At 39.8% G+C, this 27,957-nt stretch overlaps 1 protein-coding gene across 1 annotated transcript; it reads right to left on the reverse strand.

The window, feature by feature from the left end:
* Window positions 1-2,965: 2,965 nt before the first annotated feature.
* On the reverse strand, window positions 2,966-27,678 carry LOC142327832 (stalled ribosome sensor GCN1-like; the record flags this gene model as incomplete). Its single annotated transcript, XM_075371171.1, has 4 exons — window positions 27,465-27,678; window positions 17,244-17,439; window positions 9,792-9,953; window positions 2,966-3,146 (listed from the first exon to the last, which is right to left on the reverse strand). Coding segments are annotated over exons 1-4 (753 nt in total), but the record flags the coding sequence as incomplete, so codon positions are not given.
* Window positions 27,679-27,957: the final 279 nt, after the last annotated feature.

Raw genomic sequence — 27,957 nt, forward strand, 5'->3', positions numbered from 1 at the left:
CGGGTAAATTAAGGCTTTTTGAAATTCTGGGAAGGTCAATTAAGGGGCAAATTTATTTATTTCTTATGGTTTTTGAGCTGGAAAATTAAAAAAAAAGGTCCCAGAACTGTATCTCTCTTAGTTTCTAAGACATCCCGTGTAAAAGCCAAAAATAGGGTCAAAAAAACACATTTTTTACGTTTGACGTACAATAAAATTAATTTGGATTTTCATGAAATTTGGTATGAAAATTTGGATTTTCATATGGTTATGGTATTTGGTATGAAAATCCAAATGTTCATAACAAATTTCATTAAAATCTCAGTCGGCAGGGTTGTGAATGACTATCCATCCACCTTGTTAATTTGAAGCGGAATGATCCATTATATCTTTAAAAAAATTTAAATTAAATAAAAGAGGTTCACGCATTCTTACTAAAAGGAATAATCATCCAAGTTCCCTCAAATAAATCTGAAACCTTATGACATTTACACTCTTTTTTTTTTTTTTTCGAAAATATGTTCATAATGAAAATGTTTCTTATTCCTACAGGGAAATCCTAAATTAGAAAAAAAATAAAATTAAGTATTGTAATTTTTTATTGGAACAAAATTCAAATAATAGAAGAAAAAATGTATATATTATAAGAAAATTATGTCAAACAATTTGATTTCTAATGACTGTCGGCAGAAATCAATTTTAGTTAATTTATAAAAATAATACATAAGAATAAAAGGGAAATTTGTTAGTAATAGAAGAAATATTTTATGTTTAACATAACCATCGTCTACTATATACAGTTACAAAAAAACAAACATAGGTTATATAGAGGAAGTTGAGGAAGATGAAATGGGAGAAACAATACTGAGATCTGAATTTAAGAGAGCATTAAAAGATTTAAATGGCAGAAAGGCTCCTGGAATAGACGGAATACCTGTAGAATTACTACGCAGTGCAGGTGAGGAAGCGATTGATAGATTATACAATCTGGTGTGTAATATTTATGAAAAAGGGGAATTTGTTAGTAATAGAAGAAATATTTTATGTTTAACATAACCATCGTCTACTATATACAGTTACAAAAAAACAAACATAGGTTATATAGAGGAAGTTGAGGAAGATGAAATGGGAGAAACAATACTGAGATCTGAATTTAAGAGAGCATTAAAAGATTTAAATGGCAGAAAGGCTCCTGGAATAGACGGAATACCTGTAGAATTACTACGCAGTGCAGGTGAGGAAGCGATTGATAGATTATACAATCTGGTGTGTAATATTTATGAAAAAGGGGAATTTCCGTCAGACTTCAAAAAAAGTGTTATAGTTATGATACCAAAGAAAGCAGGGGCAGATAAATGTGAATAATACAGAACAATTAGTTTAACTAGTCATGCATCAAAAACCTTAACTAGAATTTTATACACAGAAGCACTGAGAGGAGAGTGGAGGAAGTGTTAGGAGAAGACCAATTTGGTTTCAGGAAAAGTATAGGGACAAGGGAAGCAATTTTAGATCTCAGATTAATAGTAGAAGGAAGATTAAAGAAAAACAAACCGACATACTTGGCGTTTATAGACCTAGAAAAGGCATTCGATAATGTAGACTGGAATAAAATGTTCAGCATTTTAAAAAAATTAGGGTTAAAATACAGAGATAGAAGAACAATTGCTAACATGTACAGGAACCAAACAGCAACAATAACAATTGAAGAACATAAGAAAGAAGCCCTAATAAGAAAGGGAGTCCGACAAGGATGTTCCCTATCTCAGTTACTTTTTAATCTTTACATGGAACTAGCAGTTAATGATGTTAAAGAACAATTTAGATTCGGAGTAATAGTACAAAATGAAAAGATAAAGATGCTACGATTTGCTGATGATATAGTAATTCTAGCCGAGAGTAAAAAGGATTTAGAAGAAACAATGAACGGCATAGATGAAGTCCTACGCAAGAACTATCGCATGAAAATAAACCAGGACAAAACAAAAGTAATGAAATGTATTAGAAATAACAAAGACGGACCACTGAATGTGAAAATAGGAGGAGAAAAGATTATGGAGGTAGAAGAATTTTGTTATTTGGGAAGTAGAATTACTAAAGATGGACGAAGCAGGAGCGATATAAAATGCCGAATAGCACAAGTGAAACGAGCCTTCAGTCAGAAATATAATTTGTTTCCATCAAAAATTAGTTTAAATGTCAGGAAAAAATTTTTGAAGGATATGTTTGGAGTATCGCTTTATATTGAAGTGAAGCTTGGACAATCGGAGTATCTGAGAAGAAAAGATTAGAAGCTTTTGAAATGCGGTGCTATAGGAGAATGTTAAAAATCAGGTGGGTGGATAAAGTGACAAATGAAGAGGTATTGCGGCAAATGGATAAAGAAAGAAGCATTTGGAAAAATATAGTTAAAACAAGAGTGGCCACATACTAAGACATCCTGGAATAGTCGCTTTAATATTGGAAGGACAGGTAGAAGGGAAAAATTGTGTAGGCAGGCCACGTTTGAAATATGTAAAACAAATTGTTAGGGATGTAGGATGTAGGGGGTATACTGAAATGAAACGACTAGCACTAGATAGGGAATTTTGGAGAACTGCATCAAACCAGTCAGATGACTGAAGACAAAAAAAAAAAACGTGTTATATAATGTGTAAATGTAAAAAAGAAAATTAAAAAAATATATTACTGAAGATGGGTTTATGTATGAAAGCGCTTTAATGAAAAAAAAAGTAAGGTAAGAATGTTCTTTAATTCTGTATTTTGTGAAGTGGCTGAATAAGTTTTACATTATATAAGCTATTTATAATCTTATGAATATATAATTTAAACAAAATTATGCGAACAAAAATATAAATATTATTACATACAAAACACATGAACAATTAAAAAACTATTAATTACCTCAGTAATGAATAGAAACGGGTCAAGCCGATGAATTACGAGAAATAAAAATAATTAAAACAAATAAATAAAAAGAGATTACCTTATACTTGTCGATAAGATCATTTTGTCTGATTTCTCCTAAATATCGCAAGAAATATGAACCCAACACAACAGTATACGGCATCTGGGGTAAAGATGACACTGCATTACCGTATAGATCAATCATATCAGGAGAGCTTTGCCATGTTTTATGTAATATTTTATACGCTTTATTAGTTCTTCTAAAAAAGAGAAACGGAAATTAAGACGACATTAATTGACAAATAACTTTAAGTACATTTAAAAATATATATAATAATAAAACTACCGCCATTTTAATAGTAAAAGCTTAACTCAAGCGATATAAATATATTTTAATTTGATCGGTAAATAATACGTTATACAAAAAAACAAGGTCTACTCAAAACCTTCTTTTTAATTTCATTGAACATTTACATTATTCAATCGATTTTCTTCAAAGTAACACTCCTTTCCGTTGTACACCTCTTCCACATTCACATGTACTCCTTCTGGAACACAGTTTTTTTAACACTTTTAAGTGACATGTGAGTCCAACGTGGATTCACAGAGTTACAGATCTAATGGCCGCGTGATTCAAATGTGTCACCACATGTTAGGTTTAGTTATATGGCCGCGTAACTCCGCTCTGGATTCACAGTTCCTATTAAAACACATTTCAAATGAAAGGGCACGGCCAGTATGTCATGAAACTGTTATTGGCCTGTTGATAGTGAGTCCACCCACAGTGGTGTCACTTGGTTATTACTTTACGATAAATGTAATGAAATAATGCAGAATATCAGTATTACAATATGATGTTATTTGTATCGACAAAAACTATAATAAAGTAACTGCTAGAAAATGGGCTTGAAAATAAAATATAGATAATAAAATTTCAACTTTAAAATAAATAAAAAAATAACTTTTCAGACAAAATATTTATGTACACCAAAAATACAGTCCAAGCAAAAGTGTTTTTTCACACACCACACATTTATATTTGGTTTGAGTAGTTTTTCGCACGGCAATCTTCCTGCCTTCGGCCTTTGACTTTGCCCAGCAGAGATGCATCCTGAAAGGTAGCCGTAACAGAAGCGGATGAAGAACTTCTACCCGACCTCTCCTTTAACACTTACATGTTAATTAAAATAAACCAGCAATTGCTGGTTTGACTCCTCCGGAGTAGGGTTTGCATTGCTCCCTCCTGATAGTCGGTGCCCCGTTATGGCGTATTCTTGCTAGCCTATGAAGCGTTAGCACCAAAAGGACTTCAGTGGACGGTCTGAAGGGTAATTACATCGGGAGGACAGGCTTCATAAGCCTAGCCTTCTGCGGTCGGCCCATAAAATAGGTTCGATAACGCCGGTTTAACAACGGATTGGAATGCAATTAAATCCGTCCCTAAAACACAAAATACTAAATAAGACAAAAATTGTAAAATTAGACCCGTCATTTAAAAATAAACCTTAAAAACACGCCCGATAGAATCATCCTGCAGCAAGGGACTCTGTCCAGGTTCTGCGATCCGTAGGGAGAATATATAAACTCCTGCCAACTTTGCATTCCAATCCGTTCCTTTGACTTTTCTTTAACATTTTTTCATAACAGTAAAGCCATCCCCTTCTTCCTTGTCTGCCAACATCGACAAAGCGGTGAGGTTGGTCTACCGGTGTCGGAGGAGGAGGAGCAACGGCACACTAACGTTGATTCCTGTCGATTCTTTGAATGCGATGATTTGCATGTTTCCATTTGTAAGCCGATTGTATAAGTAAAGCGCATTTACTACATAGGTTCCAAGAAGCGATTCCACAGCAAGTTTTCTGTACCGCTTCTCTCCGCATCTCAAAGACGAGCAATAACTCTTGATTTGGTCTGAAGTATCGATGAATGCCTTTCCTTTGTTGTATTCTAATGACACACTTCGGTTTCTGAACAGGATTGTTTCGTCTCTGAACTTCTATCATATTCATCGGTGTGTTTGGTTGTCAACATTAGGACATCTTTTCTGTCATGCCATTTTAACACGACTACACCTGCATTGCTTTCAACAGCAAAATTTCCCCCTTTTTGAAGTTTTTTTTTTGTTTAATTACACTCGGGGATTATTCTTTCTGTTTCATTTCAAAGTACCAACCAGGTGAGCGTTTCGTTTTAGTAGTTCACGGGCTAGTGCTATTGAGGTGTACCGGTTATCAGTACCGAGTGTACGCCCCTTATCCAGTAGATCGGTCATGAGGGCCGTAGTTACTTTAGTAGCAACAGAACTTTGACCTTTATCATCTCCGCAAAAGGGGATGATTATTATTATCAATTTTCTCAGTAGTAATAGTAGGACTAGACCGACCTGTTTTTTGAATGAACATTCTCTTTTTAGATGGTGGTTCATCTTCCTCTTCTTCAGACTCAGAAGTTGAAGGCTGATATTCGTCCGATAGGTAAACGTTGCCGAAAACTTCCATCAGACAACAAATCCTGACACAGTTTTTGTAATTCTTTTTACATCGATTCATAACTTCTGTTCATTTTTCAATAAATAAAACACGTAAACCGAAATACAGAATAATAAAGATTGAATACAGAACCGATATATGTAATATAAAAATTGTAAATGCAGAGTAACACAGACTTGAACACAGAATTACTTGTAACTCAAAAACTACTAACTCAATTTGTGAACATAAACTAAAACGGTTAACGGTTTAACTGTTACTGGCCGTGTAAAGCCAATGCATCACCACACCAAAAAAACAATCGCTAAAAACGTATTTTTTACTCAAATGAACGATAGTTATTACCGATTCATTTTTTTGTGATACTGAATGAAATTATATGAGAAAAAAACATCGGCCATTAAAATCGTTTTACTTCCTGTATAGGCGGCACTCAAAGTGTTAAATAGCGGTCACAACTTCTCTCTACCCTTTTAATCGCAATTTCAATTTTGGAAATAAAATGAACAAAAATTAGATCAAACAATTCCAGTGTGTGAGGAATGGCATGTCATATAAAAATCACAAATTTGCAGCGACATATTGAAGTATTAGAGTTCACGCATTGTCATGGTGAATGTATGAAGAATAAAGCTCAAATTGAAACGAGTTCAAGTCTCTTTTTCCTCGCATTTTCAAGGAAACGTCTAAAATTTTTAATTTTTCCAAAGTTTAACGTAAAAATTCACTGCAACACTTGATGTAAGTCGCACGTAGCAAAAATCATCGAAAGCATCAAACACCCGCTGCTTAAAATCAGACTACACAAAAATCAATCATTGTCGACCCGCATGGACATGTTTGATTTAATCCTTTTTTTTTTACCTACATCCCTGGGCCGGACATCCGATTAAGTATACTCGGTCCAGAGACGTGTCTTTTGACTCTAAGGCGGTCTTCCCGCCCCGGTACTAGATCTTTTCTTGCCTGCCTCTAATTCCCGCCGACGAGGGGCAAAGCCCGGCTATGCCGTTCCCCACCCCTGCCGACAGAAACCGGGTCTCGGTCTTTATGCCGTTTGCCTCAAACCGGTGCGACCAGCACAAAGAGCGCGCGCACCCCCAAAACCAGACACGCCGGCCGGGTCTAGGTCTTTTAATTTTATTCCCGCGAAATCTTCCCGGAGTGCCCGTCCCCTTACCGAAACCTGCACGCCAGGGCATATAGGCTCTCAGAGATGGGGCTGTCCACCGATCCCTATTTACGATTGAACCTAACGATTCCTTCGTCGCGCCTCCTCTTCCTTAGTGCGAAGAACCGTACCGGCGAAATTGTTAAAAACGTTCCGGTTCTGCTCCCGTCTTAGCGACCACTCTACTATGTTATTCGCGTTCAGGTTATCGACTGCTATGAATTGTCTGTATTGTGCCCATCTTCGGCATTCGAACATCGTACGCTCTGCGTCGTCCACCTCCCGGCAGTAGTCGCAGTTTGGTGTGTCTCTCTTGCCGAATCTTTTTAAATAGTAACCGAAACATCCATGACCCGACATCATCTGTGTTATGTAAAAGTTCACATCGCCATGTCGGCGATCCAGCCGTGCGTCCAAATCACTTATTAACCTTCTGGTCCAGGCTGCAGCGTTAGTCTCTGCCCGTACTTTCTTCCACCGCTGTCGGGTCATCGCCTCGGTCTCAGCTCTGCTACACCCTTCCGCTCTCGCTTTCCTGCTCTTGATCTGAAGTTCTATCGGCGGGACCGACGCAAGCACACATATAGCTTCATATGACAGAGTACGATACCCTGCCGCCACTCCCAACAATGCCGTTCTGTGCATTCTTCGCAGTTTGTCCTTGTTTCTTTGTATCCTGATTGCATCAGCCCAAACCGGCGCCCCGTATAACGCCGCAGACACCGCCGCCGACGCAATCAGTTTCCGTTTGGAGGCCCCCGGTACTGTGTGTTCCACGAATAATCTCTTGATGGCTTTTACGGTGAGCTCTACTTTTTTGCACACATTTTCTATATGCCCACCAAACTTGAGACTATTATCTATTGTCACCCCTAGGTATTTTGTATCGTTGACCTCAGTTATAACCTCTCCACGGATCACGACCCGAAAGCCGTGAAGAGGATACACTTGCTTTTTGCCGGGGACACCTCCATGTTGTTGTTTATTAGCCTGTTGTCTATGAGTTGGAGGGAGCGATTTGCTTTATCCTCTGCATCACCGATTTCCTTATCTTCCACCAATAGTGCAATGTCATCAGCGTAAGTGACTACGCCGACTCCTTCCGGATAAGGTAACCGGAGCACCCGGTCGTAAAAGATGTTCCACAGCAAGGGGCCTAACACAGACCCCTGCAGAACTCCACCGAAAACCGGAAATCTCACCACCCCCTCCAAAGTGCGAACCTCCGTCCATCTATCAGACAGGTAGCAGTCAACCTGGTTTAGCAAGCGGTCACTAACATTCATTTCTCTGAGCGCCGCTACAATGGCCGTCCACGGTACAGAGCCAAACGCATTTTTGATATCTAACTGGACCATCAATGGGATCCTTCTGGTCCGCCAAGTACCGCTAAGTACCTCCGCCGCCCAGCTAACCACCCTGTTTATCGCATCCAGTGTCGAACGGCCCTTACGGAATCCATATTGCTCCAAATGTAGGCTTCCGTTTAGGTCCAGCTCCTCTTGGATCCTGGTAGCAAGAAGTCTCTCAGCAGCCTTACCCGTATTATTTATGAGGCTGATAGGACGGTACTCGCAAACGCCTGGGTTTGTATTCGGTTTGGGAAGAAAAACCGTTCTGGCCTCCTTCCAGCATTCACGGAAAATGCGGTGTTGCAGCCCATAACTCAAAATGTCCGTCATCTCCCACGGTACTGTTCTAGCCAGGCCTTTAATGACCGCTGCCGGAACTCCATCTGGGCCCGGATGAAAACAGCAATCCTGTTGTGAACAAACTGCACGGTGATGTAATAAACTCTCAAAAATTACGCATACAAATTATAAAACTCTCCCTTATATACGACTGACTACTTGAACAAAGTAACTGTCGGGTAAATCTAACAAAAAACACAGCTCGTATTTGCCAAAAGAAATTGGACTTTAATGAGAAAGAAGACAACGGAACTTATGTTAAATCATAACCTTAAAACATAAAAAGAAATTATGAAATTAACATGACTTAATGATACTTAAAATATCAGCTGAATCAACATATGAACAACGATGTTAAATGAAAAAAATACACGAATATACATTATTTAAATACACAATGTAACAAAAAGCCTGAAAACAAGAGAACATAAAACACCTTATTTTCAACTATATACTTAGAAAAACAAAACATCAATCAAGATAGTATGACTGGAAAACTATTACATTACTGACATATGCTGTAATATTGAAAAATTAGCAATGAACAGATGTCATTAACTTAGAAAAATAAATTACAATAACTTCAGTATAAAAAAGAGTTAATTACAATATAATCACATTAAAGTAAGTAATAATATAAATAGAGTTCATTTTGATAAATAAGCATTCTTGAAAATATAAAATTACAAAGTCCTAAAATATAACTGCACATCAGGAGTAATTTGCTTTAGGTTAATTTACGAGAAGTATTACGAATACAGTTCACGAGTAGAAAAAGATTAATCTCGACGATTAACAAGTTACAAGATTAAAATTATACAGTTAATTACAATAACAAATCGTAATAATTAAAATACGTAAAATAGGTAAATCACCTATCGTGACTGCACTAAAGTGAATAAATGGTTTTTTTTTAAACTAAACTTGAAATCGAAAGGCATAAGGTACGATGAACTGAATGTTCCACAAATTTTAATGATAAAATAACTTTAACGTAATGAATAATGAAAATTGAACTTGCCTGTAGCAAACAAATATTAGTAAGAGACGAACTCGTGAATGAAGGTAAAACGAATACATACAGTAAATTCCTGGGCGTAGTCCGCCGTAGTGTACGAGTTTAGCAACGAGTTTGGAGATTCTGCATCGACGAAAATGTAATCTGCAGCTCGAGAAGATTCGGCGTCGATAGAAATGGCAGTTTATAGTAATTGAAGCACTTTCAGGAGAAACGTAATATAGTGAATTTGAAGAATAACTTCGAGAGAGAGAGACAGAGCGACAGAGAGAGAGAGAGAGAGAGAGAGAGAGAGAGAGAGAGAGACAGAGAGAGAGAGAGACAGAGAGAGAGACAGAGAGAGAGAGAGAGAGAGAGAGAGAGAGTGAGAGAGAGAGAGAGAGAGAGAGAGAGAGAGAGAGAGATAAATGCCGCGACTTATATAAAATGCTGTACAACGTTTTAAAACTGACGCCGTACATAACCATTTCCAATGTCTAAATGATCTGAAAAGGTTAAAAAAAAAAACAAACAATGTAACCGATAAAAGTACTCACTTGCTATTCCCAGCAGCAACAATAATAGAAATTAATATCGCCTGAGTCTCTACAAGTCGCTGAAATTCATTTTTTCCTATATCAGTACATTTATTTAGACCTTGTTCTACTAACAAACTTGTCCATTCTAACGCAAACAAGCCGCTTTGTGCAGTACTTTTGCTGAAATTAAAAAAAAAAAATCATTAAACAGTAAAATACATACATCTACCTTAAATATAAGAAAAAGAAATGAAGATAAAACTAAGAATTCAGTTACAAATATAAACGTAATAAAAATTATAACATTTTTAGATAATTACTGTACCATTTTAGCTGTTTGCATGATGTGGAGATACAGTTACGGCACGTAACACACGTGCAATAGATCAGATACGGGTCACAAATACCCGATATTCCTGATATTGTACAGGTACTCTTAAGAATAAAAAAAATCCTACGCCAAATTACTAGGGACTGGCGGCTGATGTATGAACATCATTCGTTCCTCTCAAAGAAAGCAACTCTGACAAAAAAGTAAGTTACAGAGTAAACAAGGTACCTCTTTATTACAGCCATAAAGAAAGACTAACGCAACTTTTAATTTTATTTATACTTAACTATATTTGTCAATTACTTATGATTATTTAGGAGGTGGCTGATAAACATTTTTCTAGTATAATCACAAGAGACATTATTACATTTTGTATAAACTGCAAACAAAACACCTGTCATAAAAACTAAGACCGCCCATTTTAACTCGTCGGCTGTAGAAGTTTGATTTGGAGAAAAGAAAATGAAATCTATTCTTGTTTGCATTATAATACACCAGAGAATATCATCAACCGATGGGAGTCAAGAATTACCACTCGTGACAACAAATCTCTTGAACATCCATCATACGTACTGAAATGGCGCCAGATTTTTTTTCCCATTTGAAATTAGACATTATCAACAAAAAGACAAAGCGGCTGAAATTTTTTTTTTTTTTTTACGACCGGACTAAGGAATGCTTCCAAAAATTACAAGAATATTGGTAAATATGAGTGAGTGTAGGCATTGAAAGAAGCTACTTAAAAGCCATATAATACAGGGTTATCATAAAAGAATGGTGCGGTTTCAGTAATTCATAGGAAGATTGTAGGGAAATTTCTAGATGCTATATCGGTATCCCTGAAAGCCTCCAACCCAAAAGTTTGTTTATCAACAGTTGTAACCACAACGTCAGTTCTTGTATTGTTGTTGCGCTGAGTTTAGCGAGTTACTATGTACTCGGATAAAGACAAAGCAAATCCACACGTCCAGTTGCGCTAAGCACCTGGGCGTGTGGATTGACAAGAATGGGCTGTTTAACATCCACCTCAGAGAGGTCACGAAGAGGGTCGAGCAGATACAAGACGCTCTACAAAAACTAATGGGCAACAAGAGCGGACCACGGGCGAGCAAGCGACGGCTGATCCTTTCAGCGAATTCCTCCGTCTTGCTGTACGCGGTCCCGGCCTGGATGGACGCACTTTTGAGAAAGAAGAACGTACGGATGCTAGCCTCCCTTACCACAAGAGCGGCGATACGCATAACAACATCGGCGTATCGCACCGTATCAGGATGCGCAGTGGCAGTCATTGCAGGGGTGCCTCCCATCGAGCTGCGGGCCACGCAGCTGGTCTCCACATACGAAGGAACGCCGAAGGCGTAATCACAGAGGCAGCTGATGGTCAACCGGCAGGAGATGGCACGGGTAGGTACTTCCTCACGCAGTTTCTGTCTGGACACGGGGAGTTCGGGGTCTACCTACATCGGTTCAAGAGAAGACGGGCACCGAGGTGCTTCTACTGTGGCCAGGATGACACGCCGGAGCACACCTTTTACGAGTGCGAAAGGTGGGCCACAAATGGCCTCACTCCAGAAACAACTGTAGCTCACATGCTGAAAGGGAAGAGAGAATGGGAGGTTGTACAGAGCACGGTGGCTAGCATCCTGAAGAAGAAGGAGGTACATGGAAGAGAGTGGGGAGAAGATTTCTAGGCGCTGGTAAGCAGCAATGTCCCTAGCGAGTATACTGTGTGTTTCTTCTATTATATATTTTATTTTTGTGTCGTATTGTATTGTGAATTAATTGTCTCCATTGTCACTGTGGTCGGTACTCTACGGCCGGCTCGCACGATCGCTTCGACTGTGTGCAGGAGGGCCAAGGCTAGAAGTGACACCGCCAAAGAGACAACATGAAGTGTGGGTTTCATTTATTAGGTATTTTCCTTGTATTGTATGATTGTGGTATTATTTTATTTTATTGATTGTTTCCGTTCTTGCCGACGGCTACGAGGGCACTCACAGCGAACGTGCCCGCGGATTGCGGAAGGAGGAATGAGTTCAGACCCCAACGTTATGGGCTGCAACTGAAGGGAAGGTTCTTCAATATTGTTCTGATTGTGTTTTACTTTATCTTATTTTATTTCATTTTATTGTATTGCAGAGGACGCTTTGGCTCCTTCATATGCAAGAATGAAGGTCGGTTGGGGTGCTCCGATAATGCATTTGGGACCCTCAGGTGTGGGAGGGGGGACGCGGCGGTTTGCCGGCAACCTAGTATAGAGACGGGAAGGGTAGTCTCTCAGTGGAGGGATGTAGTGGTTGTCCAGAAGGGAGGGCTACTGCATCCTTTTAGGACTGTCTCCTTTTAGTTCGTGGAAATTCACGACCGCAGCTAGAAAGAAAAGCGCAGGCGGCTTTGTCAACCGCCGAAGGCTGGATGGACATGCAAAATTTAAGAATTTCTGTGTCCAAGACGAAGTTTATGCTTCTGAAGGGCGCAGACAAATTATCATGCAGTCGAAACCCCCAAATTGCTTTTTAGTAACCATATTAAGCAAGTTGTGGCGGACGCTGTCTCTGTGATGCACAAACTTAGAAGGATTGCTCGGAAGGATTACGGGCTGTCGGGCCGTCAAGTGTACTTGGTGTACCGAGGCGTCTTCGAAAGTACGATCGCATACGCGGCGCCAGTTTGAGCGCATAGGTTGGAAAGAAATAGAGCACCGCTTCAAAATTTAAGGAGTGCCAACCGCAGAGCCATGATAGTATGCACCGGTGTATTTAAAACAACCTCCTACGAGGCTACTACCGTATTGGGAAAGGCTATCCCGATCGATTTAGTTGTGAAAGTTCGGGCACTCATGTGGAACTTGCGAAGAGGCCGGGAGGCCGAGGCATTTGGGATGCGGTTTCGAGCCGCGCCAAAACCGGAGCGGAACGGTGATCACAATGCACCGGAACAAAATTTCGTCCGGTTGCCCATCTCCCGTCTGCGGAAGAGGCTACGGAGCCTCGCGATGTTGGCATGGCAGCTTGAATGGCACACCACGACTAAGAGAAGATCCTTGTATAGTTTTATACAGGATCTGGGGGGACGGTATGCCTCGAGTTCGTTTTTAAGGGCGTCGGGTGCCCAGGTGCTCACCGACCGTGTAAATTTGAACCGATATCTGTTTCGGTTTCGCCTGGTGGCTGATGAGTTGTGTGACTGCGGGGAGGTCCAGTCGAATGTGCATATGATGTTTGACTGCCCTGCTCTTGGGGGGGGGGGCCAGAGACCGAGCCACCCTGGAACTTAGAGGTCAGGGGGAAACTTGGCCGCTCACAAACGGCGAGTCAGTGTGGCGAGAGCCGCATTGTCGGACCGTGTGGGAGTTCCTCCTCTATGAGGTTGCTATGTTCAACCGTCATCGGTAATTTTAAGGGTTTATTAAATATAATATGGACTCCTACAGCTTTGCTGCTGGAAACCATCTCTGAGAATGCGGCTGGCCATCGGCCAAATCAGCTCCAAGCGCTGTTAAATGGTGGACAGGTACTAGCTGACATACAGCGACCGAGGCGTGGCAGCCTAAATTGCTGCCTTTTATATATAAGAACTACGATAGTTTTAATAGTAACAAGGGGTGCGCCTCCCCGATTTAGTTTTATGGTTGACAAGTGAGCGATTGGGACACTTAAGCAGCGGGTGCTGTACGGCACCTTGCTTAATTCGCTCACGCACGTTAGATAGCTCATTAGGAACATTTAGGATCTAAGTCGCTAAACCGATTTCTAGAGGCACAGTATCCGTTTTTGACACGGAACATTTGGTCTATGCTCTAGGGCGACCGAATGGGGTGGTGGTGGGAGAAATGCCAGTTATCTTATTTTATTTCATTTTATCGAGTTGTTTTGTGTTTTGCTGCTGGTTGAGGAGTGCAATCGCAGCCAACGTGATAGTGGTGGCTGACTACGACGAGAGCAGCTGCCGCAGCAGCGGGAAGTTACTGTGTTTACCGAATTTTATTTTATTGTATGGTGTGTGTTACTAGGCTTAACTGCGTTTTCCTGATGGCGGCTAAGTGGTGGTGTGAGTGATGTTGTGTCCTGTGGATGGGTGTGAAAAAAAATACAGGGAGCGAATCGTGATCGCCGTGCAGGGCCAGGGAGGCAGCCTGGATGCAGAGGACGCTTTGGCTACTTCATATACAAGAATGAAGGTCGTCAGTTGGGGTGCTCCGATGATGCATTTGGGACCCTCAGGTGTGAGAGGGGGGGATGCGGCGGTTTGCCGGCTTCGCGCAAGGCGTAGCCGGCAACCAAGTGTAGTGACGGGAAGGGTAGCCTCTCAGTGGACGGATGTAGTGGTCGTTCAAAAGGGAGGGCTACTGCATCTTGATGAAACTGAGAGGACCCCGATGGGACGCCAAAAAAAAGGCAAGACAGGGGGGCAGTCGACTGCCACGACACTCCAACATTCCTGGGCATTGCCTAACGGCAGAGGCCGGGGATGTTGGTGGTGTTTAACAAGATTGAAAAAAAAAGAAAGCAAAGTGTGTTTTATCGATGGCCGAATTAAAATCCGTAATTTTAGTTCAACGTGCGTTTCGACGTGAATTCGGAAGAGATCCGCCACACAAAAATAACATAACGCGTCGGTTCAAACGATTCGAAGAAACCGGATCGGTTAAGAAACAGAAATCAACCGGCAGACCAAGTGTACCGGACAAAACGGTTGAACTAATTAGATGATCAGCAATTATATATATATATATATATATATATATATATATATATAAATAAATAAATAAACATTTGAACTGATGATGGTTTTGGTGTCTTGGAAATGTGAAACGCGTAGACAAGTTGAAATTTTCGGGAAATAGAATCATGGTACCCATTTACAAACGGTAGCTTACTTATGAAATCTACCTAAAATTAACTTCCACCAGCATGGTAGGATGGGCACTGTGACACCGACAGTTCTCTCTACCTCGCTAGAACATTTTGAAAGTGATACAAAATTTGTATCCATTTTCAATAGGTAGTTTTTTAAAAATAAAATCTACCTAAAACTATCATACATCAGCATGTTAGGATCGGCACTGTGACACCGACAGTGCTCTCTACCTCGCTAGAACAATTTGAAAGTGATTGGTGAAGAATTCGAATGATGGTACCCGTTACAATAGATAGCTTTTTTAATTATATCTACCCAAAACTATGTTTCACCAACATGTCAGGTCGGCACTGTGACACCTACAGTCCTCTCTCTTTCGTAGTCTTGCTTCGTATTTACGCATACGAATAACAGTCAATCACCACGCCGATGGAACGCATACATCACGATGGAACACCACGCCGTACACACGCGGAATAAAAAAAAAAAAACTATTTTCCACCAGTACGCCATGGACGGCACTGCGATCATGAAAGTGCTCTCATAATCTCGGGTGAACCCTCTTATTAGCGAATTCGTTTTTTCGCCCTTCTAGCTTGTTTTTGGACAGATTTGGCAATCAAAGAGCATTTTCGTTTCGCCATCTTCAGATCACTACTGAAAAAAAAAAACAGGTTTCATATTCCTTCCACCGACTAAAATCGATAACGGAATTAAAAAAGGAATGTTCCTTTTTAATTAACGTACAGACGCGGAATAAAAAAAAACTATTTTCTACCAGGACGCTAGGGTCACTGCGATTATGAAAGTGCTCTCGTAACCTCCCGTTAAAGAAAAAAGAATTAAAGTACAAAGGAGTAATTATATTAAACTTTATAGATAATATTAAGTGGATATACGGTCCTGGGAAGTCCATCCCCTGTCAAAGCGTCGAATTAGGTATTCCAAAATCAACAGTTCACAAAGTTTTACGTAAAAAACTGAAATTACACGCTTATAAAATCCAGATATAAAAACACGCTTATAAAAACAGCAGGAATTGAAACCCCCGATGATGGTGTAAAACGTTACAATTTCGCCGTTGAAATGTCGGAGAGAATAAGTGAAAACGAATCATTTTTAGACGATATAATTTTTACATTACATGCGAATGGATGCGTTAACAGACACAATTCACGAATACAGGGCTCTGAAAACCCACACGCAATTATCGAGAAACAACGCGATTCGCCTAAAGTTAATGTTTGGAGTGGTACGATGAAAAATCATGTAATAGGGCCTTTCTTCTTTGCTGAAAAAACCAATTAATGGAGTCGTGTATCTTGACATGTTAACCGATTATTGCTTTCCTCAGCCGGATGAACTCGAAAACATTCATCGACTTTATTTCTAACAAGATGGTGCTCCCCCTGCACTTCAATGAATGCATCGGTCACGGACGCTTTGAACGAAAAATTTTGGAGATCGATGGATAGGCCGGCAAGGACCCATACTTTGGCCTCCAAGGAGTACAGACCTGACACCTTGCGATTTTTGCTTGTGGGGGTACATCAAAATCACTGTTTATACACAAAAAATTCGCTACCTAAACCGCTTAAAAAACAGGATTAATGAAGCGATGTCAACCGTTAACGAAGAAATGTTAACTAATGTTTGGAGAGAAGTTGAGTATCGTTTGGACATTTGTCGAGCGACTAAGGGCGCACATAATGAAATTTATTAATTATGTAAAAAAATGTTTGAGACGACAAATTTGAAAAATAAAAAAAACATAAACTGTAAGTAATTCTGTTTTAATTTAAACCGTGTTCAAAACCGCACCATTCTTTTATGATAATCCTGTATAAAAAACATCGTAAAAATTTCAAAGGCACATCTTTTACAAACAGGGTGAACACCTCAATGAATTTTTTCCCGGGGTAGTAACTAATTATGTATGAATATTTTAGGAGAATGTTATAATAATTAATTAAAGCTGAAAAAAATTGCCAGAGCCATTTTTATAAAACAAAAGAAAATTTTGAAACTTACTCTAATTAAATAACAAACATTTTGACGTTTAAAGATCGATAAAATAAAAAAAGGAAGTCGCTCTTGACAGTACATACAAATCTTCAAGTATATTAATTACAAGTTACCAAAGTTTTCAACCGAATTACTTTTAAAAATATCGTATTCTTTTTAGAACAAAGATCAACTGATAACTTAAGAAAAAAAAAACCACACCGCTAATTAACTAAAAGAATAAACGATAAAGTAAAAAGGAAAACTTAACATACGTCGAAACCAGTGGTAAATTATGATGTGCAGAATCGGCAATGACGGCAGTCAGATGTTTCATCGTCCAATCAGGATACGCAAGGATAAGAGCAACGATAGTACTTTTCACGTACGATCTTGAAGGTCCATCCGAATAACGTGGCAACGTTAGTTGCAATGTTTTACAAATACCACGTACCACATTCTCATTAATACCTTTTTAACAGAAAAAAAAGAAAGGAAACAGGTTAACAAACAACAATGCATAAATTTGAAAAAAAAAAAATAATTAACATCTACAATAAACAAAAGTTCAGATATTTAATCCACCGGGTTGGTGCAGTGGTAAATACATCCTCCCCAAATCAGCTGGTGATTTGGAAGTCGACAGTTCTAATCGTTCAAACCCACCGGGTTGATCTAGTGGTTAACGCGTCTTCCCAAATCAGCAATTTTGACAGTTTTGATGTGTCAAAATAAGTTTCTGACTTCAAATTCGTGTTCTCCGACACCAAAAAACACTTATTAACGTTGTCTGTAATGTCAAACATTGATTTTCCTTCATAAAAACGCTAGTTGTCAATTGATTGACAGCAATTTTGACAGTTTTCATGTGTCAAAATAAGTTTCTGACCAAATTCGTGGTCTCCGACCCCAAAAACCCTTATATACGTTATTTTTGAAGTTTTGTGATGAAACATGCAAGCGCTATATCGTCACGACATGAAAATAACCTAAAACCCATGTTAAATCCCCTTTAAAATTCAAGTGGAGTGGGGGATGACGTTTTTCGAACGGAAAGGGTTCAGCAACGCGTCAAAAATTTTGTTTTTGAGAGTACTTTTAAATCAGGAGGTGCACGTTTTTCAGCAAAAATTTTGCCCTATTTGGACAATTCTAATCCATATCTATTTATTTGATCAATAAATTTATTTAAAAAAAAATTACCCTTTATATTTCATTCATCCTCGTAATAATTTACGTTACATACGTATTAACGCCACCGCAGCTACAGCTTTATTTAAAAAACAAAGTAGTCAATCAGATTTCGGTGGTAAATGGGCCGAAACAGATTCAAAACAGAATATAAATGCTTATTTATATTTATTTATTTTATAAAAATAACTTTTTTCCCTTCTCCCCCAGACCGGTTATCCATTTAAGTATACTCGGTCTGGGAGAGTGTCCTTATACTCTAAGAGGGCCTACCCGTCCACCGGTTATAATTCCCGCACGGCAGGGCGCCCCCCCCCCGATACCACCGCGTTGGTCTAGTGGTTAACGCGTCTTCCCAAATAAGCTGATTTGGAAGTCGAGAGTTACAGCGTTCAAGTCCTAGTAAAGCCAGATATTTTTACATGGATTTGAATACTAGATCGTCTATACCGGTATGTTCTTTAGTGGTTGGGTTTTAATTAACCACACATCTCAGGAATGGTCGAACTGAGACTGTAAAAGATTACATACACTCCATTTACACTCATACGTATCATCCTCTGAAATATTATCTGAAAATTAATTACCAAAGGGTAAACAAGAAAAAGAAAGAAAGTTCAGACATTTAAGTCACCTGTTCTCAAATGTAAATTTTGTGAAAATTTTGTAAAAGTGAAAATAAATATAAGATTTTCTTCCGTAGTTTTTATTTCGTTGGAGCAAATAATGGAAGTATTATTTTTTTTTTTCTTCAGTCATTTGACTGGTTTGATGCAGCTCTCCAAGATTCCCTATCCAGTGCTAGTCGTTTCATTTCAGTATACCCTCTACATCCTACATCCCTAACAATTTATTTGACATATTCCAAACGTGGCCTGCCTACACAATTTTTTACTTCTACCTGCCCTTCCAATATTAAAGCGACTATTCCAGTTGACCTGTATCTTTTTAGGATTTCAATTAACAAACTAAATTCACATTCATTCTTTACATAAGTTTTGTAATCTTATAGGGCTGAATTGAAGGAACTTTTATTTATGAATAACCAAAGTTTCTGTTTTATATTATATTAAATGTAGAATTAATTCCAATTTTATACTTAATTTGAAAGCAACAGGATCTTCATTATGTTGTATTAACTTAAATTTGTATTGAAGCTTTACATATCTATGTATTGCAACTTATAAAAAACGTTTTGCTTCTCTTTTAACAAAGTTTTGTGAAAATTTGATTCTATCTAATTGATAAATGAGTAGTCAAATTTATTCGTGTAAATTAATTTGAATAATTTTTCTCTGATCGTCCAAGTTTCACTTCCATATAAAGCGACACTCCAAACATACACTTTCAAAAATCTTTTCCTGACATTTAAATTAATTTTTGATGTAAACAAATTATATTTCTTACTGAAGGCTCGTTTCGCTTGTGCTATTCGGCATTTTATATCGCTCCTGCTTCGTCCATCTTTAGTAATTCTACTTCCCAAATAACAAAATTCTTCTACCTCCATAATCTTTTCTCCTCTTATTTTCACATTCAGTGGTCCATCTTTGTTTTTTCTACTACATTTCATTACTTTTGTTTTGTAATCACAAAAAATTTCCGTTTTCAGATTTCAACGGAAATATCCATTTTGACTAGTTTCAGCATAGACGTACGTAACATACTGTCACTGAATGGATGGCTTCAACAGCAAAAAGCACCTTAAAACCTTATTGTAACCCTGACAAGAGCTGTTTGCAGTTTCTGAAGCGCTTGCCCTGAGAAGGGCCGTTTTTGCGGCACAGAAGGGTACAGAAGCCAAACCCACCGGGTTGGTCTACTGGTGAACGCGTCTTCCCAAATCAGCTGGATTTGGAAGGCGAGAGTTCCAGCGTTCAAGTCCTAGTAAAGCTGGCTATTTTTACACGGATTTGAATACTAGATAGCGGATACCGGTGTTCTTTGGCGGTTGGTTTCAATTAACCACACATCTCAGGAACGGTCGAACTGAGAATGTACAAGACTACACTTCATTCACAGTCATACATATCATTCTCATTCATCCTCTGAAGTATTATTTAAACGGTAGTTACCGGAGGCTAAACAGGAAAAATAAAGAAGGTCGGCCCCCCGGTCGAATCTTTTGTTACTTTAATTATTTGCCTGCCTCAAATCCCCAGGTACGAATCCAGGTCTAGCAAAGCTGTCCCCAGCCCCACCCCAGGGACCGGTTCTGTCTTTTTTATGCCTGCCTCAAACCTCGCAGCCCCGGCTATGCCATTACGGACCTCAACTACAAGGCCGGGTCTCGGTCTTAACTTTATTATTCTCCATAATTCTGATGTCCCATCCCGTTGAAGTGACAAATTACTAGTTTCCTATTCTACTACCTCCGGGTATCCTCTTTCAATTTCTCCGGGTAAATTATGCCTTTTTGAAATTCTGGAAAAGTCAATTAAAGGGCAAATACAATTGTTTCTTATGGTTTATGAGCTGGGAAATTGAAAAAAATAGGTCCCAGAACGGTATCTCTCTTAATTTCTAAGATATCCCATGTAAAACGCCAAAAATAGCGTGAATATATATATATATATATATATATATATATATATATATATATATGTACAGAGTGATTCAGAACGATAGGGCAATACTTTGACAACTCATTCTAGAGACTAAAAATAAGAAAATTCATATAAATATAAATCCATATTTTTGGCGTTTTACACGGGATATCTTAGAAACTAAAAGAGATGCAGTTCTGGGACCTATTTTTTCAATTTCCCAGCTCAAAAACAATAAGAAACAATTGAATTTGTCCCTTAATTGACCTTCCCAGAATTTCAAAAAGCCTTATTTTACCCGGAGGAACTAAAACTCGGGCGAAATCTTTCACCCTGTATAACTCGCTAACGAAACGTTTTTTTTCGGACCTATATTTATATGAACTTTTTTCTTATTTTTAGCCTTTAGAATGAGTTGTCAAAGTATTGCCCTATCGTTCTGAATCACCCAATACGTGTATATATATATATTCACGCTGGGGAATACCAAGGGGGATTTAGGCCATGAAGAGGTTGCCCGGAGCAAATAATATCCATAAATTTATGATGGACTTATATAAAAGACGGAAAAAACAACTAATAATCACCTTTGTCGACTTTAAAAGGGCCTATGATTGTATACACCGACCATCCATGCTGAATATTCTGAGAAACCTGGGCCTTCACCCTAAACTCGTAAACATGATAAAATTAACTTTAACCAATACCCAGTCCAGAGTGAAATTCAGAGCTGAACTGTCTTAACCCTTCTACATAAAAACTGGATTGAGGCAAGGAGACGGCCTCTCACCACTCCTTTTTAACTGCGCCCTCGAATTTGTCATGAGAAAATGGTATGAAATAAATCCCAAAAATATAAGAATGGGTACTAAGAAAAACTCCATCGCACTAAATCGCCTAGGATTTGCAGATGACCTCGCTCTTTTAGCAAACAATATTCAAGAAGCCAAAACACAAATCATGAGCCTTCAAAACCTAGCACAAAAGATAGGGCTTTATATCTCTTTCGAAAAAACTGAACTAATGGCCATAGATCCTATGTTAATAGAGCACATTACGGTAAACGATCAGAAAATTAAAATAGTAAAACAATTTAAATATCTAGGGGAAATAATAACTTATAATTTAAATGAAAAAGTGACATGGCAAAACAGGACAAATAAAATGATTAAATCCCAAAAATTAACTCGGTCAACATATAACAAAAAATGCCTTTCTGCTAAAACAAAACTTAAACATTATAAAACTGTAGTACAGCCAGAAGTCACCTACGGAAGCGAGACCCTTTTCAAAATCACTCAGAAAAACCGAATTGAAAAAATTCTGAAAATAGAGAGGAGAATTGTCGGAACGTGTATCAATAAAAAACACCAAAAAGAAGGCCGATGGTGGATTATGCCAAATGAGGTGGTGTATCGAGAAATAGAGACTGTTACTGATACTATGCGGAAAAAAAGAATCTCTTTCTTTGGTCATCTCATAAGGACACAAGGAAACAAGACTGTCAAAAAATATCATTGAAAAGCTCTGGTTCCAAAAGCTAGCAGTAGGATGGATCAAAGAAATTAGAGAAGATATGAAAGAATTGGGAATTTCCCTGACCGACCTACAGAATAAAACGGGAAAAATTACAAAGCTAAAAGATAAAAGCATTAGATTTAAACAAAAGACAGACAAACGACAAAATACAACGAAGAGGGTGTTTACGGATGAAGAAAAGAAAGCAAGATCTGAACGGATGAAGAAATACTGGGCAGCTCGGAAGAGTAAAATAACACGCTTTTCTCAGAAAAGATCCAACTAAAATTGACTTAAGTGGTCCCATGTTGGCCGTAAAAGCATAATAATAATAATATATTCACGCTATTTTTGGCGTTTTACATGGGATATCTTACAAACTAAAAGAGATACAGTTCTGGGAGCAATATTTTTCAATTTCCCAGCTCAAAAACAATAAGAAACAATTGAATTTGCCCCTTAATTGACCTTCAGGGTCTCGGTCTTAACTTTATTATTCCCCATAATTCCGATGTCCTATTCTGTTGAAGTGACAAATTGCTAGTATCCTCATCTTCTATCTTCATGATAGTGTAGGTGAATTTTTCAAATTTCCTCCAATTTTCATCAAAAGATAGGAGGAATTGGGCAAGTCCACGTCCGATATTCCAGCTCGTAATCTCACATCATACCAGTTAATACATCTGAAGATGATGTGTTCAGGCGTATCCTCGTAATTCACAATACATACATTTGTGGCTATTTCTCAAGCCAAATCGGAAGAAATACGCCTGGAAATTTCCGTGGCCCGAGAACAAGTGTGATATAGTATCCGATTTCTCTGAATTCCGATTCACCCATTGTCTTAAACTTGGAAAAAGGCATTTGGTCCACAGGGCGCCCTGATATTGGTCCCATCTTTCCTGCCATTATCTGGTCCCTTTGCTTGCAATTTCTCCATACCTTGGGAACGCAACCATCTTTCTAGCGCCCTAAGTTCAATGGGTGGATCAGAGGCAAGAACAGATGCCGCTTCGTACGATATGGTACGGTATCCACTTGTTACTCCGATCAAGCCACGTCTATGAATTCCCTCAAGTCGCCTGTCATTTCTAGCAGTAAGTATAGCCTAATACCATATCGGCGCTGCATACAATAATATAGATGTGCAAGCAGAAACTATGACCTATTCTTCTGGAAGCTCTAGGAGCAGTCTTGCCAGATAAAGCCTTTAAAGACTTTTCTTCCGCACCACATCTGTCAGCTATATGCGGACTGAAGCTCACGAGATTTATCAAGGATAACTCCAAGGTACTTCGTTTGTGTAACTCGACGTATAGGATGATTGCCCACTTTCAAGTCTAAGTTTCTGATGTGCCTTTTGCCTGTTAAAGAAATGTATTCACATTTGTCTACAGGCCTTGTTCGCCCAACCAGGCGTGAATCAACTCCAGGACTCTATCGCCACTAGTCTCAATTTCGATCTCAGTTTTTGCTGCAATTAATATAACCAAGTCGTCAGCATATGATTTCAACTCCATCTGGTAAAATTCAGCCTCAAAACATCGTCAAAGGCTATTAACCACAGCAATGGGCCCAGGACAGACCCCTGCGTACACCACCAAAAATTTGATGTTTCAAGCTTCCCTCCAAGGTGTTAAAAGTGCACCATTCAGATAATCGCCAACATTTCTCTGTAACCAATTACTAATGCCTCTTCTAGCCAGGGCATTCCTTATAGTATCCCATTTGACAGTACCAAAGGCGTTTTAGATATCGAGCGTAATTAATAGCGGTATTCTTCGCGTTCTCAATGTTCCGCTACGCGTGGAGAGGGCCCATTTATATATCCTGTCCAAAGCCTATAAAGTAGATCCGCCCTTTCTAAAACCGTACTGATTCCTGTGTAATCCATCATTACCTTCGAGCTCTTCCATAATTGAATTTGTTATTAATCTTTCTGCCACTTTTCCGATATTATTTATAAGGCTAAGCGGCCTGTATGTAATATTCTGTGTGCGACTCCCTTTTTGGTAATAAAACTACCTTGGATTCCTTCCATATGTCAGAAAACAACTTATTTTGTACTCCATAGTTCACGATATCTGTAATTTCCCAGGGAACTCTATTCACGAGTCCTTTAAGGATTGCAGCTGGTATGTTATCCGGACCAGGGCTTTTCTTGTCTTTTAATTTTCGAATAGCTGTGGCAACTTCGGTCTGAGTGAATCTTCTTCCATTACAATCAATCAAATCAGCTATAACAAGGTCATCAACCGGAAATAAGACAAATTAATTGTGCCCTAGCATTCTCCATAGAGTTAGGGTAGGCAACCGTCGCCCCAGTTTTCCTGTGACCAGCTTATATGCCTGTCCCACGGATCGTTATCGCGTTCTGTGCATAGTTCTATCCACTTGTCTCTTTTCGCCTGCTTAATTAAATAATTGAGGGTACTCCTTACTTCAGCAAATGCCACTGATGCCATTTCATGCGCCGGGCCGCCGTTCCTTAATGTCCTGTGCTTCTTTCTACGACAAAGTTGATGCTTCCTCCTCTGCTCGGAAATCCCAGCGTTCCACCAGTAGACTGGGCGACGTGTATTGGACAACGGTATTCTTGCCATTTCACCAATTATAATATCTTGTAGAACTGACGGTGTGACTACCCTACAGTCAGACAGTTTGTTGACAGCTCTGTCTACAATTTTATTTATTTGTCCACTGGTGAAACGCGAATACCCACGAGGACAGGCAATAGGCGGTAAGGCTTCCTTCATTGTCATCAGTGTTACAAAGTGATCGCTGGCGGTCTACTCCCTGAGGACTCTCCATTGGAAGAGTGACGGGTCCCAACGACTCTCAATCAAAGTGAGATCAAGCACAGATCTATGTCCTCTTGCCTCAAATGTGTAGGAGTTATCCTTAAGGCATACCCAACCTACAGCCATCATCATATTTCCAAATATTTCTCCTCTTCTATTTGTACGGTTACTCCCCGAATTGAAATCTCACATTAGGACGAATCTTTTTGTTGCCCGCTAATACTCTGGTGAGTTCGAAGATGTATTGCTCATATGTATCTAGAGTAATATTCGGGCTTATGTAACCAGATACCAAGACCATATCAGGCAAAAGCACAGCCAAATTTCCATCTCCTCTATACAGAAGCTGCTATCCTAGTTTGCTACTGACGTTATGAATGGTCACATCGCCAGATGCGTCGGCAAGCTAGTCGTGACGGGCCGCTGTCCTATAATTTGGCTGTTTTTTTTTGTTTTTTTTCTCCCCTACTCACCCCGACCGGATATCCAATTAAGTATACTCAGTCGGGGAGAGTGTCCTTTTATTCTCAAAGGAGGCGTCCCCCACCCGCCGGCTATACGTCCGGCACGGCAGGTTGGCCTCCCCGGTCTCTGATCTTTTGTTTTACATTGCCTGCCTCTAATCCCCCGCTTTAGAGCCAAGGTCCGGCTATGCCGTCCCCCAACGCCTCAGCAGGGAAACGGGACTCTGTCTTTACGCCTTTGGCCTCTAATCGACAGCGCCGACCCCACAAAGAGCCTAGGCTCCCGCAGGGACGACCCCGCCGACCGGGACTTGGTCTTTTATTTTAACCCATACTCAAACTCCCCTGGAGTTCACCCCCTTCTCAGGTACCCGCACACCAAGGCGTACAGGCCCTCCATGGAGTGACTGTCCGCCCTACCCTACTGTTTATACTCCCGTTCTTCTGTCTTCATCCTCTTTGGCCCGCAGGACCTCCCCGGCGAACCTGCGGAACCATTCCCGGTTCTCATTGTTGTACCCCGACCGGTTTATGAGATTTTCTGGTGTAAGACCATTAATTACTATTTGACCTCTCTTAACGGCCCATCTTGGACATATGAACAACGTATGTTCGGCATCGTCGTTCTCTGGACAATAGATGCACTGCGGGGTGGCTCTCTTCCCGATCCTATACAGATACTGACCGAAAGAGCCGTGCCCCGACAGTAATTGTGTCATGTAAAAATTGACATCTCCGAGTCTATTGTTATTCCAGGTTTTAATATTAGGGATTAGGCGTCTGGTCCATTCTCCCACTCTGGACCCTGCCCGCTCTTCTTGTTCTATAATCCCTTCCATCTCTTCTTTCGACATACCGCTGTGTCTGAGGGTTCTGGCTTTTATCTGAAGGTCTATGGGTATGACCCCGGTCAGTACGCACAGCGCGTAATACGACACCGTACAGTAACTAGCAGCTACACGCAGCAATGCCAGTCTATGGACACTTCTCAACTTCTTTTTATTTCGCTGTATGTTCATTGCCCCCCCCCCCCCCATATGGGAGCCGCATACAGTACCGCCGAAGTGATAGCCGCGGTTATCAATCTTCGAATAACCATTTTAGGTGTGCCGTGGTTTTGAAATAATCCTCTTAATCCCTTTACAGCAGGAGTAACTCTCCCGCAAATCATATCGATATGCTTGCTGAACCTTAAACTTTTGTCCAGAAGTACCCCCAAGTATTTTGTTTCTTTTACTTCATCGATTCTCTGTCCTCTGATATTTAGATTCACACTTCTTAATGGTCTTCTACCCGAGAGGACCAGGCAACAGGATTTATTAGGAGCAATTTCTAATTTGTTATCCTCCATCCATTCATCTATTGTTCTAAGCGCTTGGTTTGCCTTGTTCTCCGGTTCATTAATATCTCTGTCTTCTACTAATATTGCGATATCATCCGCGTATCCTACTATCGATACCCCTTCGGGGTAGTTCAGCCTGAAGATTTTATCATAGAAAACATTCCATAAAGTTGGGCCAAGGACAGATCCCTGCGGCACCCCTCCGAATACCTGAAATATCGCTTTCCTTTCTAGGGTTTTGACCTCTATGAACCTATTTTGCAGATATTGATCTATCTGATTTACTAAGTATTTACTTATTTGCATGGCTTGAAGCGCCTCAATGATGGCTGTCCAGGGGACCGTACCAAATGCGTTTCTAACATCAAGCATTATGATCATGGGTTTATCATAATTTGGCTCAGCGGTCACCACAATGTCCACTCTTTCGTTTCTGGCTATTTCCTCCACTAGAAATCATGCGAAAGGAAACTTCGATCGGCATTTGACAGCAGTAGTTTAGCCATCCGTTCTCTTGTTGCACCCTACGCCTCCATTGCGGTGATCAGAACTACAGCAATCCAGACATTTCATTTGCTCCCTGCAATCACTTATTATATCTCCCTTTGCGCCGCAATTAAAACACAACGCTGACCTGTCAGGCCCCAAACAGTCAATTTCTCTGTGGCCAGTCGACCAACATCTACGACATTTCTGGGTCTCTGTGCAGATATAGGCCCGACAGTGGACCCATCCGACTTTGATTCTTTTGGCCACAAGTCGGACCGCTGCCTTATAACTGGTAATAATCGTGGCATTTCTTGTGTCGCCATAAGCGTGTCTAATAGATGAAATTCTAAACGATTCATTTTTACCAATGATTGATGTATTGCTTCTTGTAAGTCTTCCTCAGTCGTGTCTGCTCTAAGTCTTTGATGTGTACTACCGAGCGTCTATCCCCTCTAGATCTTACGTCCACCTGAAGGTCAGCAGCTCTGTCCTTAAAAGCACCGTGGTGAATTGCCCCGCTTTTTCCTGGCACCCTCGATCCTGACCTCCAATTCGTTGTTCCTTCCTTTTCTTAGAGAAAGTACTTCTCCAGCTTCTTCCTTGTTTATTTTACCTTTCATGGAACGGAGCAGATCCGC

This window comes from Lycorma delicatula, chromosome 7 (genome assembly GCF_047948215.1).
Source record: "Lycorma delicatula isolate Av1 chromosome 7, ASM4794821v1, whole genome shotgun sequence".
In the NCBI taxonomy this organism is placed as follows: domain Eukaryota; kingdom Metazoa; phylum Arthropoda; class Insecta; order Hemiptera; family Fulgoridae; genus Lycorma; species Lycorma delicatula.